The 12,417-nt window shown below is 42.1% G+C and overlaps 1 protein-coding gene and 1 long non-coding RNA gene across 2 annotated transcripts in view; one reads left to right on the top strand and one right to left on the bottom strand.

Moving 5' to 3' along the window:
* PLEKHA5 (pleckstrin homology domain containing A5) overlaps window positions 1–12,417 on the top strand; it is a 72,315-nt gene that overhangs the window by 45,476 nt on the left and 14,422 nt on the right. Inside the window, exons 11-15 of the mRNA XM_079303087.1 lie at window positions 2,231–2,660; window positions 4,580–4,663; window positions 6,985–7,104; window positions 8,129–8,182; window positions 11,272–11,352. Of these exons, the coding sequence (XP_079159213.1) occupies window positions 2,231–2,660; window positions 4,580–4,663; window positions 6,985–7,104; window positions 8,129–8,182; window positions 11,272–11,352 (769 nt within the window). The remainder of the gene's footprint in view (window positions 1–2,230; window positions 2,661–4,579; window positions 4,664–6,984; window positions 7,105–8,128; window positions 8,183–11,271; window positions 11,353–12,417) is intronic.
* On the bottom strand, window positions 7,309–8,119 carry LOC306801813. The gene is made up of 3 exons (XR_013774189.1): window positions 7,538–8,119; window positions 7,403–7,448; window positions 7,309–7,358 (listed from the first exon to the last, which is right to left on the bottom strand). It is a non-coding gene; the product is annotated as an uncharacterized lncRNA (long non-coding RNA).

Genomic DNA, 12,417 nt, shown 5'->3' with positions numbered 1-12,417 from the left:
CTTTTTTTGCTTTGCATGGAAACCTCCTTGAATAATGATCCAAAATTCTAATGTACATAGTGGTGCCTTTTAAATGGGGCTTCATTTAAATTTCAAATTTTACTTGTGTTTAGGTTGCCAGCTTCTGGCTGGAGACAGAAAATCAAGTAGAATCAAATTATGTTGTCTTGGTAAATGTTGTAGAATATGAGTAATTGAATATGAGTCTCTGCACAGTAAGAACTTGAGGCAGCTTCTGTGCAAATTCAGGATCTTGGGAGGTGCCCATTTAATGAATAAAATGTGTGAGGAGCTTCAGTGAGTGAGGTGCCTCTTGATATTAAATATATTGATGAAAATGTCAGGCTGTGCTGTAGCTGTTATGGGGTTTAGCTACAATTGTACTTTTAAAGTTAGAAATGGAGGTGTAAAGTATCTTTGTTTGGTTTGAAATACAGAGATGGACAAATGGCATGTTACTAAAGAATTTTAGAGATATTTCAGCAGATTTTGCCACCAAAAACTAGGACTTAGAACCCCTTGTCCCTTTTTTATAATTTTTTTCCAAGAATGGGAAGCTGTCCAATACAAAGTGGGGATAATTCTTGACTAATTCTTGACAAGCTTTAGAAACTGTGGCAGATTTTGTACGTGAAGCTCCTTGCAGCACTTTTCATCTTCAAAATGTTACAGGTGATCACAAATACTCAGCTTAACCATTTTCAGTAAAAAAGTGGGTTTTGCCACCATCAGTTTCCCTGCTCATTATTCCAGAAGGATCTCAGGTGCATAATGCTGATTTTGCCTTGCCATTTGCTGTGTGTGATTTCTTTAATTTTTTGGCTTTTGGTGCCATCTCCAGGCTCTGGTGTTGGATGGTTTTAGTTGGGGTAGCTGGCAGCTGCTGCCCTCTCATGGCTCAATCAGCCCCAGTTTGAGGCTGGTTTTCTTGTCTGTAACAGGAGCCCATTTGCATTTTAGATAAGGGTTGAATAAATCCATGTTTATGACCTAGATTTTGTCCTTTGGGGAAAATGAAGAAGTGCTTTGTCATACTTAGCATGCATCCATCCTTGGTATAGAGAATTTTTTACTTCAGCTAATGCTGAAAGTTGCTAGGTGACTGTAGAACTCCAGAATTCTAATGGGGCAAAAAATTAAAGAAATAAGCCTTTGAATTCACATCTGAGTTGAAAAGCAATAAAATACTGTTATCAAAGACATGTATTACTCTGTTTCACTTGAGTGGCTTGTCCTTGACAATTGCAAAATATAATTTCTTTAGATAATTACTGCAGTCTTCCCATGGACTGCTGTTAAAAGAATCTTTTTTCTTTTATAATGTCTGTAGCAATTTTTCTAAGTTTTCTTAGGGAAACAGCAGGCTATTTTTTTCACATTTGAAAAAGGGAACATTTCAAATGTTAATAGGGCAAGCATGGGGATACAGTGTAGAACTTTAAAGCTTTATAAAGTTTCCCCTATCCAGCATATAGACAAGTGACACTGTTAGACTGGCAAACTGGTAAAAAGATGAAATATGGAATATCAGCAAGAGCTAATCAGAGAGAAAGGATCCACTTGTGGCTGCTGCAGTGCATTCAGTCAGTATCATTGAGTCTGGAACTTTTGCCTTCATTTCCTTGAGCATTTTTTAAATGACATTTGGAGTATTATACAAGGTGAGAGGTGGATAAACCCAACCCACAGCGTGTTAGGTTTTGCTGGGATATTTTTTCTCTTATATTTACATATATCAATGTACACAAACAGGATGGGAATGCTGGAGCAGCTGTCTCAAAGCTTTTATTCCATCACAGTTCTCACCCTCATTTTCCAGAACCCAGCAAGGCTTCAGCTGCTGGCACAGCACACCAAGTTCTCTCTGTTACAAACTTTAACTTTGAAGCCAATAGCACAATATTAAAAGTTTGCTCAGGCCAATTAATAAACCTGCAGATCCATCTCGCTTTGGCTCGTAACAGCTTAGAACAGTGCATAAAGCGTATATATTTTATATATAAGCTTTATAGATAAAATAAATATCTATTTTTACTGTTGTGGAAGGTGTTAACATGTTTTCATGAGCCCTGTGTGTACACAGCTTTTCCTGAGGCCTATTTGTAATCGGCTCACAGCCTGTTGCACTTTGGGCCTGTTGCACTTTGGGCCTGTTGCACTTTGGGCCTGTTGCGCTTTGGGCCTGTTGCACTTCATCCCCGTTGCGTTTCATCCCCGTTGCATTTCCCAGCGCTGGGGTTTGCTGTCCCTGTCCCAGCGTGACGCCCGCCCTGTCTTGCAGCCCGCCGTGGTTCCAGACGCTGCCGCGGAACATGCCGAGCCGCCGGGCGCCGGCGCAGCCGCGCTTCCCCGAGGGCTACAGGACTCTGCCCCGCAACAGCCGCGCGCGGCCCGACGGCCCGGCCATGGAGGAGAAGCGGCGCTCCATGCGCGACGACACCATGTGGCAGCTCTACGAGTGGCAGCAGCGCCATTTCTACGGCAGGCAGGGCGGCCTGGGCGAGCAGCCGATGGCCGCCATGGCCGCGTCCCCCTCGCACGGGCCGCTGCCCGCCATGGCGGCCCTGTCCCCGCAGCGCCACTACCGCTCCGAGCTCTCCTCGCCCGTGCAGAGGGGGGATGCCACGCTGGAGCGCAGGCACAGGGCGCACCACGCCAAGGTGAGGCTGCGCCATCAATGGTCAGGGTGAGGGTGTTCCATCAATGGTCAGGGTGAGGGTGTTCCATCAATGGCCAGGGTGAGGGTGTTCCATCAATGGCCAGGGTGAGGCTGCTCTGCTCATGGCCAGGGTGAGGGTGTTCCATCAATGGTCAGGGTGAGGGTGTTCCATCAATGGCCAAGGTGAGGCTGCTCTGCTCATGGCCAGGGTGAGGGTGTTCCCCTCACAGCCAGGGGGGCTGAGATTTCACAGCCTGGGGCTGTGGTTGGATAATTGACCCCAACATGGAGATGGACCAGAACTTATAAAAGTGTAAAAACTCCTGACCAGGATCCATCTGGGATTTGATTTGGGTGTTACATCAGCCAGGATCTTGCACTGCCCAAGGTGTATCATTTTAATAAATTCCTATTTTATTCCTTTTAATCAGTCTGTTCCAAATCAGCCTTTCCAGGCAACTATGATAATACCTTTCCCTAAAAATACAAGGAGTCAATAGGCAAATTATTCAGTATGCCTTGGTCATGTACAGGAACCTAACTCCTTTCTGTTCCTTTTTAGTGGATGTAAATGCCTCTGAGCATTCCTCTAAAAACTTTATCCTTAGATGTCTTTTTTTTTTTTTTGATACAGGGAAAAAAATAATCTATAACTTAAAGCAATTTAAACAACTTAGAGTTGATTATCAGCTGTTGGGTTTTAAAGTTTTAAGATCCCTGTCACCAAAGGAGTCATTTTTGTCACCAATATCTTTTTCTCCATGTCCTACAAGACTGTAATCTTATCATCCCTGGCTGGACTTTTACATTTGCAGCATTCCTGATTGCATTTGTTGCTTTTTAAGCTGTTACATTTTTAAAACTTGTTCACAAGTGCTGAGTTAGAAAGAATCCCTGGAGAAGGACAATGAAGACATTGCCTGAAAATGCAGGAGTGAGAACATCATGAACAGATGCCAAAACTTTGTTTTTTACAGCACCTGGTTTTGAATTGGATGCTTGTATGTGTTTCAAAATAGTCACCCTGCAGCTTAAAAATTTTCTTTTCACATCAGCTGGTTTTGTCCTGTGCTGTGTCTTTTGTTACTATTCCAGGACATTCCCTACTGTTCTTGAAATAGACATTAACAGCTGCAGCCCCAGGAATGCTGCACTACACCCCCAGAATTGACTTTATCTACCAATCTGCCACTAATAATTTGAGAATCCAGCAAGACAGAAAAAGACTGCCCCTCCAAATTGCATTGTTCAGCTGCCCTTAAATGAACTGTGTCATTCACAGTGGCTCTGTCAAAGTTCCCTTTGCAACACTAGTAAAGAAAATCCTCAATTTTTTTCTCACAAAGCATTCTAGATGTACTTATCTAAGATGTCTTGCCATGACTGTGGACCTTTTTTTTGCTAAAACTCTGTGTTGTTTTCCAGGCTTCCTTTGAAATTGCTATAAAACCTTTCATATTTATGAATATTTAATATTTTTCAATTTTCTTAGCCAATGTCTACATTTATTAAGTGATAAACATCCACTCTGGGGAATGTTGCTGGTTATACTGGAAATAGAACTGTAGTGGCAGTCTCTTGGTGCATTGTCAGAAATAAATGTGATTTCTGGCTGGGGATGGTGCATCAGCTCCACCACTTCAGAGTGGTTCCCAGAAGTGATCTGAGTCACAAATCCTCCCCTGCTTCCTCCTTGCTTGCACAAAGTGTATTAGCCACACCCCTACCATGGTTTAAATATGAAAATTTATATTTTTGTGTGGTGTAGGAAGGCAGAGGAGGGATGGTCTTGTCCTTTCCCTTTTATTCCTGCTCCTACTCCTGGTTCGGGCACCCCCATGGTGTAGGCAAAATACAAAATACATCTCTGAAATGTTTGAGTCTTTGGGAATAACTGTGTTTTTGGTTTTTTTCCTGCAGCATGTCTATGTGCCTGACAGAAGGTCGATGCCAGCAGGTCTGACTTTGCAGCCTGTCACTCCTCAGAGCCTCCAGGGCAAAACAGTGAGTTGGATTTTTATTTGGTACATCAGGGGGTTCTTGTAGAATATTCCTTGAAGTATGAAGAGGCAACCTTGAAATTTTGTTCTAGTTAAAGCTTGCTTTAAATGTAGCCTTTATTTAAATTATCAGGGAATGCAGTCCTCTGTGATGCCACAGAATTCTGAGAATGTCATGTAGCTACTGAGTCAAGGTTTTCTTTGGGAAATACAGATTTATTATTTTTTTTTATCATCTTTGATACATTGCTGAAATTCCTGGGAGAGAGTAAACTACATCACAGAACACTTATTTCTTCACTGATTATTTAGAAAAATCCTAGAAGCAAATTTTTGGAATTGTAAAAGGTACTAGAAGAGCATTTTGTAAAATGATGTCCTTTGTGACCCTGTACTGTGGTAGAGCTGAAACTCTCATTGCAGATGTTTCATCAGAGTGATGTTGGTGAATCCTGTCCACTTCCCTAACTGAAACATGACAGCCAAAAAAATTGCCTTGAAATTTTGTCACTTCTTTACCAATTTTTGTGTCCCTTTTTATCACGTCTCTATCCATCCAAAAATACCGAGTTATGAATTAGGAGAGCAGATTTATGATCCACTGCCTCCAGCCCTGTTTCCTGCACTTCTCAGCACAGATTTCTGGCCCCTTGTGTGACTTTGGTGGGTTGTCCTTTGGCAGCTGGAGCCTTGCAGACATTTCCTGGTCCAATAAACCCCACAGAATTCCTGCCCACAGCAGTTTGTGCAGGGGCCAGGGGAGCAAGAAGAGTTTGTGTTGTGGTTGTTGCAATAATCCCAAGACCAGCAGCATTAGCAATGTCTGGAGGGGAGCAGCTCTGCACTTGGGGAAAAACTTGGCTTGGAGTGCCATTCAACAGTTCATTCCTAATGCACCAAAACTGCTCCAGAATGGAGCCAGAGCAGTTCAGGGCTTGAAAAACTCATCTCTGCTACTTGTCCTTGAAGGTGCTGCTTTGAAAGGATGTCACTTTCCAGAGGGAAAGCGCTGTTAGTGATTTTTGGAGAGAGCTGGAAAGTGCCTGTTGCAGCAGTCTGGATTGTTACAGTTCCTCTCTGAAATGGAGTGTTGCAAATGCAGGCATTGGAGTAGCCCTGTAAGAAGGACAAGTGCCATTAGACAGCTTGGGTTTGCTGTTGCTTTTCTCTCAAGAGCCGGTGCTTTTGCCAGCTGAAGCTTTGTGGAAATCCCTTGCTCCCTCTTGTGGGCTCCTCTGTTCTGAGCTCACACAAGTGCCATGGCAAACTTTAAAGACAAACTTGACTCTCTGTTCACGTGCAGTGTTTTTTAACATGTGGTTCTCTGGAGCTCTCCTCTTTGATTCTTTGCTTTGGGCAAGTTCTGTGGCTGTGGGAGAGGGCAAGCAATGGTTTAGGAGGATTTTGTGCTGGGCTTTAACTCACAGGGCTTGTGAGAAAATCAGAACGCTGGATGAATATTTAATCTCCTGTAAGGCTGACTTCTGGAGAAGTGTAAGAAACAGAAGCAGACAGGAACACAACACAAATGCTTGTGATGCTCAGTGGCTTGCTTTCTTTGGAGTGTTGCTATTAGAAACGGTTCAGGTAGAGTTTCCTAAACTGACCTGAGCTGTGTGGAATTACCTGGAAAACACCCGTTTGAGCTGGACTTTATTTCCATAACACCTATAATCTTGGCTCTTAAATGCTGTCCTTCCCGCCTTCCTAAGGCTGTATGGTCCAGCTTAGTCATAAAAGTAAAGCAATAAAATAACTGGAGGCCTCAGACCTGTGGAAGGTAGGGTGGAAAATTACTTTGCTCATGCTTGTGCAGGTTTATTTTGTGAAAGGTGGATATTTCTGAGCTAGTTTACTTGACATGGGTTTGTCATCATGTCCTCCTTTCAATTTTGACACATACATTTGAAGAATTTTTTTAAAAGCTGCATTTTCTGGAGGGCATGTTTTGATTGTTTGACCAGGCTCAGATGGCTGCCCATGTACAGGTAATGCCATCCCGAGGGCTGGAATTGTTTTTCCCTGACTTAAGACGATATCCTCAATTTGATATGCATGTCAGGGGAAGTTTGAGGACTGTCCTGCAAAATGCTCAGTTATTTTTGTCCTTAATGCAGAGTGTTTGATGGCATTTGCTGGTTTGAGCAGTCAAGAGCGTTGTTGGATTTGGCCGCAGGGTGTCTGTGTGTTGTCCCAGTGTCAGTTTTGGGGGGCTCAGGGTGTCCCTTTCCCTCCCAGGGAAGGGAAGCAGGGCGTGCCCGTGCTGCTGCCGAGTCGATTTGGTGCCAATTAACCTTCTCTCTGCTCTTTGGCTCGGCGCTGCAGCCCGAGGAGCTGACGCTGCTGCTGATAAAGCTGCGACGGCAGCAGGCGGAGCTGGCTAGTATCCGGGAGCACACCCTAGCACAGCTCATGCAGATAAAGCTTGAGGCCAGCAGCCCAAAGGTCAGCAACCCTGCAGTGTGTGTGTGCTGCATCCCTGCTACCCACAGCATGTGCTACCCACAGCATCTGATAACCCAGAGTATCTGATAACCACAGCATCCACTAACCACAGCATCCACTAACCAGGCTGGCTCCTGCTACCCCTGCTCCTGTGCACGTGCAGTGGAGTAACCTTGATGCTTGGTGTGTGTGCTGTTCTGCCCTAAACCCTGTAGGTTTTAATCCCTGGTGTGTCTGGTGTTCTGCCCTAAACCCTGTAGGTTTTAATCCCTGGTGTGTGTGCTGTTCTGCCCCAAACCCTGTAGGTTTTAATCCCTGGTGTGTGTGCTGTTCTGCCCTAAACCCTGTAGGTTTTAATCCCTGGTGTGTGTGCTGTTCTGCCCTAAACCCTGTAGGTTTTAATCCCTGGTGTGTGTGCTGTTCTGCCCTAAACCCTGTAGGTTTTAATCCTTGGTGTGTCTGGTGTTCTCCTACCAACCCTGGAGGATTTAATCCTTGGTGTTCCACTATCAACCCTTTGAGGTGTCACTGTTTGGAATAAGCCAAGTCAAAATTACATGGGGCTGTTTTAAATTGTGCTGCAGCTCACATTTAAAATGGAGTGAGTTTATTCTGTTGGTACTACCAACAAAATCAGTTGTGATAGATCGAGATCAATGTGCTGTTTACGCAGCCTCCTCTCAGATACCATTTGTTTGTGATAAGTCTCTGAAAAGCAGGACATGTTTAAAGCACAGAATTATCAAAGGGTTCATAGTTGCCTGTGTAGTGGACATTTACATAAGCTTGCTGCATTTTACATGTCAACCAAAATGGAATGTGGTAGTTCACTGTCTGATCCATCGCTTCTGTTTCGGGCTCAAAACTTGTTAACAGTTCACCCAAAAACAAGGCAGTTAAAAACAGCATTCCATTTCTCCATGAAAACTGTCTGTCACTGTCTAGTTTACCTCCTTTAAAGCTCTTTTCATGCATCCTGCACCTTCTGTCCTTTTCCTTTTCCCCTCTGACTGCTGCCTGCTAGAATGAGATTCTCTCACATCACCTTCAAAGGAATGCCATGTATTTGGATCACCAGGTGGGATTTGCAATTTACTTGTGTCTCTATTTCTTAATGCATTTTGCCTGCTCCTATTAAAGCTGGAAATATTTGGGGAGAAGGATTTTCAGTGGTTTTTTATCAAGTTGGATGATCTTAATCTGTCGTAAATTGGAGCTGTTATGGGGAAAAAAAATCCCTCAATTTAAAATTTGCCAGCAAACAGTAGCCAGTCACCAATTCATTTTTCTGTTCTAAATATGTTCCTAATTTCCTTTTCATAATAACACTAACTGGAGCATTTTACTTTCTTTAACCAGACCTAATATGTTTCCAAGCTCACATGACACACATGCAATTTATAAAAAACAGGTACTTCTAAGAATTTAGGGTTTTCAAATTAAGAATAGTTAGAGGTTTCTGTAGGACATGAAATGAGAAGGAGATCAAACATGAAGAAATATTTTAAACAAATCACAACATGGCTCCTTTTCTCATTTTTCTCAGTTAGTTCTGACAGATTTATATAAGAATAAAATTTTAATTCTTTCCAGTGTTGGGTATCTCACAGAGTGAGGGTACAGGGTCTTCACTAACATAATTGATTGCCAAGTGAAGAATTGCAATATCACACAGTTCTTTTTATGGCCAAATGGGATTTCTGTACAAGTTCTATTTGAGAAGTTTTAAAGTGGATTTCTTTTTTTTTTTTTTTTTGCTAGCAGTTATGAAAGACAGTCCTAAGTGCTTAGAACTAAAATAAGCAGCTGCAAGACCATTGGTTAAGAATATAAAAATGAGGTTTTTTGAGAGTCTGTCTTTTATTGAAACTTTTGAGCCTTATATTTAAAGTCAACTGTTAGAACTTTTCTATTCTATCTGTTCCTCTGCTGGGGAGGTTTCAGTGAGTTATTAAAAACCCCAGCTGTGCACAGAGACACACAACACACACTTGGTTCACACTGGGACTTGATTTTCCTATTACCTCTTGAAAACAGGGGGGGAATTGTGACCAATTCAGTTTGATGGCAAAAACATCTCTGTATTGTTTTATTTAAAGGGCTGCAGGAGGTCCAAAACAGTAGGGACATACTGCTTGTGAAAATATTTCGTCCAACTCAAATATTTCCAGTCTATAATGTTTTGGAATAAGGAAATTATTCTGTCCTCAACAGTGTAATTGTCAAGAAAGGATAAGTCAATGTGAGGTGTCCAAGTGTTTTTATTGCTTGGTTAGCCAATCTTGTGAGTATGATGGACAGGATTAAAAGGGGGGAATGGTCTATGTACAAGATGAAAAAGAGTAAAAATCATTTTCCATACATTTGCACCAGGTAAAATTTAGAAATGTGATGTGGTAAGCAGTAATTTAGGAAAGTGTGCAAGTCTTATGCCATACCAGAGATGTAAGGACTCATTACAACCTAGAAATCAAGTCTGAAATATATTACCTTAATCACAAAATCATAGAAGAGCAGGTTGGAATAGTTATTTCTCTTGTTTTATAGTAGTGTATACCAATTCCCCATTATGTTGGAAAGTGCAAAAAAAAAAAAAAAATCCAAATTTCTTTCAGTGTAATTGAGGCTTTTCCTCCTTGTTACCAACATAATCATTTACCCTCTCTGGATTTTCAACATCCTGTTGACTTAAATTATGTATTTCCTCTTGTATTGAATCTCTGCAAATAGAGTCAAAACCTGCTTTGCTTGTGGCACATGGAGAGACTCCAGTCCCTGTATCTCCATTACTGTACAAAACAATAAACACTGAGTTTGTTGAGGTGATTTTCCAGGCAGACTGAAATTCCTGTGTAGGGGAGGTAACTTAGATTCTCTTGCACTGAGCTGGCTGCTGATTAGCTGGTTTTCTTGTCAAGGATCAAGAATATTCACTTTTTGAAATCATGCTTTGGTTTTGTGCTGCTCAGAAATTCTCTTGCTGCACTTTCTGCTGGTTTTTTATTAATGCTTTCAGATTTTTTCTTGTTGTACTTCAGAAAGGGGGGGATAAAAAGACTGGCAAGCTTGGCACACAGATATCCAGCCATGTGATTGTAACCAAATCAATGATTGTGCAGCCACCTTTTGTTTTTAATCCTCTCTGCTGGCCCAAGGTATCAAGAATTCCAGCACACCAACCTTTTAGTGCATTTCTGGATTTCATCTTGGTAGTAAAGCTTTGCTTTGGATGAAATCCCCTTTGCTATTGAGCTGATAACATAGACACAGAAATGCCAAGTGAAAGATGATAAATTCTGCTTCACACACTTGGTGTAACCATACCTGAAACAGGTAATGCTCAAGTTTCCAGGAGGTCCTGAAGTTTCCAACAAAAATAGGAGGAGGATTGTGCATTAAGTGACTTTCCAGTTTTCTTTTGGAGAAAAAACCTACCTGCTTTCATCATTTTCCCCTTATTGTTAGGAAAGTCTCCTTTTTTTTTAACCAAAATCCCATACTTTTTTCTGTGTTAGACACTTTCCTGAAACCCTAAATATATGCAAGGTGTAATACAATATCTGATTTTGATATTTGCATGCTTAACAATAAATGATAATCATTATAGAAATTGTCTGGCCAGTTCCAAAATAGTTTCACTCCTGGGTGGATAAATGCAACAGGCAATAATTCCAAGTTCCAAAGGATATAAATCAGTGCAGTATATGAAGGCATTTTGAGATAAGTGGACATAAGTTTATTCACAGGCTGGGAATGCTTATATCTTTTTAATGTACACTGAGTTATTAAATCTATTAATTTCAAAGGTTTTCTGGTAAAAGTTTGAGTGTTCCTGCTGCAAAATCCAGTAAACCTTTTTGTCTCAATACCACGCAAAGCCAAGCTTACTTGAAGCTTTTTTATTTTTAAAAAGGGAGAGTGCTGGTGAATCAATATTCCATTGGTGTTGAGCACTGGGTTTTCTTGGTACACTCGTTTGATATTATTCAACTTTCCAGACGTTGATGTTACTGAATGATGGAATATCTAAAAAGCATGGGTGAAAATGCAACCTGCTGCCTGGTTAGAAAGCATTAAAGGTGGAGGCTGTATTTGACAGTGTCATCTTCCACATCTAGCCGTGCTGTAAACTGATGTTTGCTGTATGCTCCTCCTGATTTGAACTAGATGAAAGAGAATGAACCTTTAATCACCACGGTTCACACTATGATTGAGAACTCGGCGCTCAGACCGCAGCTGTTCCACCAAGTAAGGTCTTGGCCAGTGAGTGCCGTGGCTTTCCCATCTGCACAGCCTTCCCCTAGTGCCACTTTTGGTTGTCTCAGGTGTGCCATGCCATCGGTGTCCCCCCCAGCCCCCCGTGCTTGCTGCAGTGTTGGCATGGCTTAGCCTCAGTTCCTTGCTGCTCTATGCAGGTGTAAATCCATCCCAATTCCAGCGAGCTCCCAGCGTTTGTCCTCAGCATGATTCTCTGCAATCAGTGTTCCAAGGTGCTTCTTTCTTGTGGCCACTACAAAAGCATGTCAGCAGTGTTTACCTGGTCATTTCTGGCTATTCTGTTTTGTTCCAGGAGGTGGATTTACAAGTTTTTTGTTTGCACCTACCCGAGCCTTTAGGCGCTGAAGGAAGAAAGGATCAAAGTTGCTTTGATCTGTAAAAGCAAAAGGCAGTGTCTGTTCATAAAGTCACCACACTTTTAGAGTTTCTAGAGCTGCTTGGCAATGGCAAGGTGGAAGAAGAAGTGGAAATGTGAATGGAAATATTGTCTGTGAGCTGGGACCTGCACTAACTGATGAGCATGGCCAATCCCTCTCTGTTGGCACCAGGGTGTGTTTGGGGTCAAATGAAATCTCTACACGAGATTTTAGGAGTTGTTTAAAGCAAGTGAGCTTTGAGTGATAGAGTGTGTGAGGCAAATAGACCTTTTCTGCCATTCTTGGCAGGGAAATAGTGACTCCAGCAGCTTGTGAGGACTCAATTACCTGTTGCCACATGATTTCTGCTCTCAATGAGATGTGCCATTAACTGACTTGCAGGGCAGGCTAAAAACACACTCAGAATTTCACTGCCTAAATAGTCTTCTCAACTTTTGTAATGCAAAGCCAGCCTGTTGAAAATTCTGGCAACTTATTTGAAGTCTAAGCAGCGTATAATTTTTTATTCAAATACAATCAATGGGTTTAACAGTCATTTTTCCTGCTGCAGTTTTCAAGACATGTAAATAATGGGGAGAAGCCTCTGTGCAATTGACTGAAACTTGTCAGGATGCTCAGATAGTTTGTGAATAAAGAAAAGGATCTTTGTCAGCTTCGG

This window comes from Erithacus rubecula (genome assembly GCF_903797595.1).
Source record: "Erithacus rubecula genome assembly, chromosome: 4".
NCBI classification, from domain to species: domain Eukaryota; kingdom Metazoa; phylum Chordata; class Aves; order Passeriformes; family Muscicapidae; genus Erithacus; species Erithacus rubecula.
Note: the sequence above shows the minus strand (reverse complement) of the source record. Positions and strands in the feature narration are given on the sequence as shown.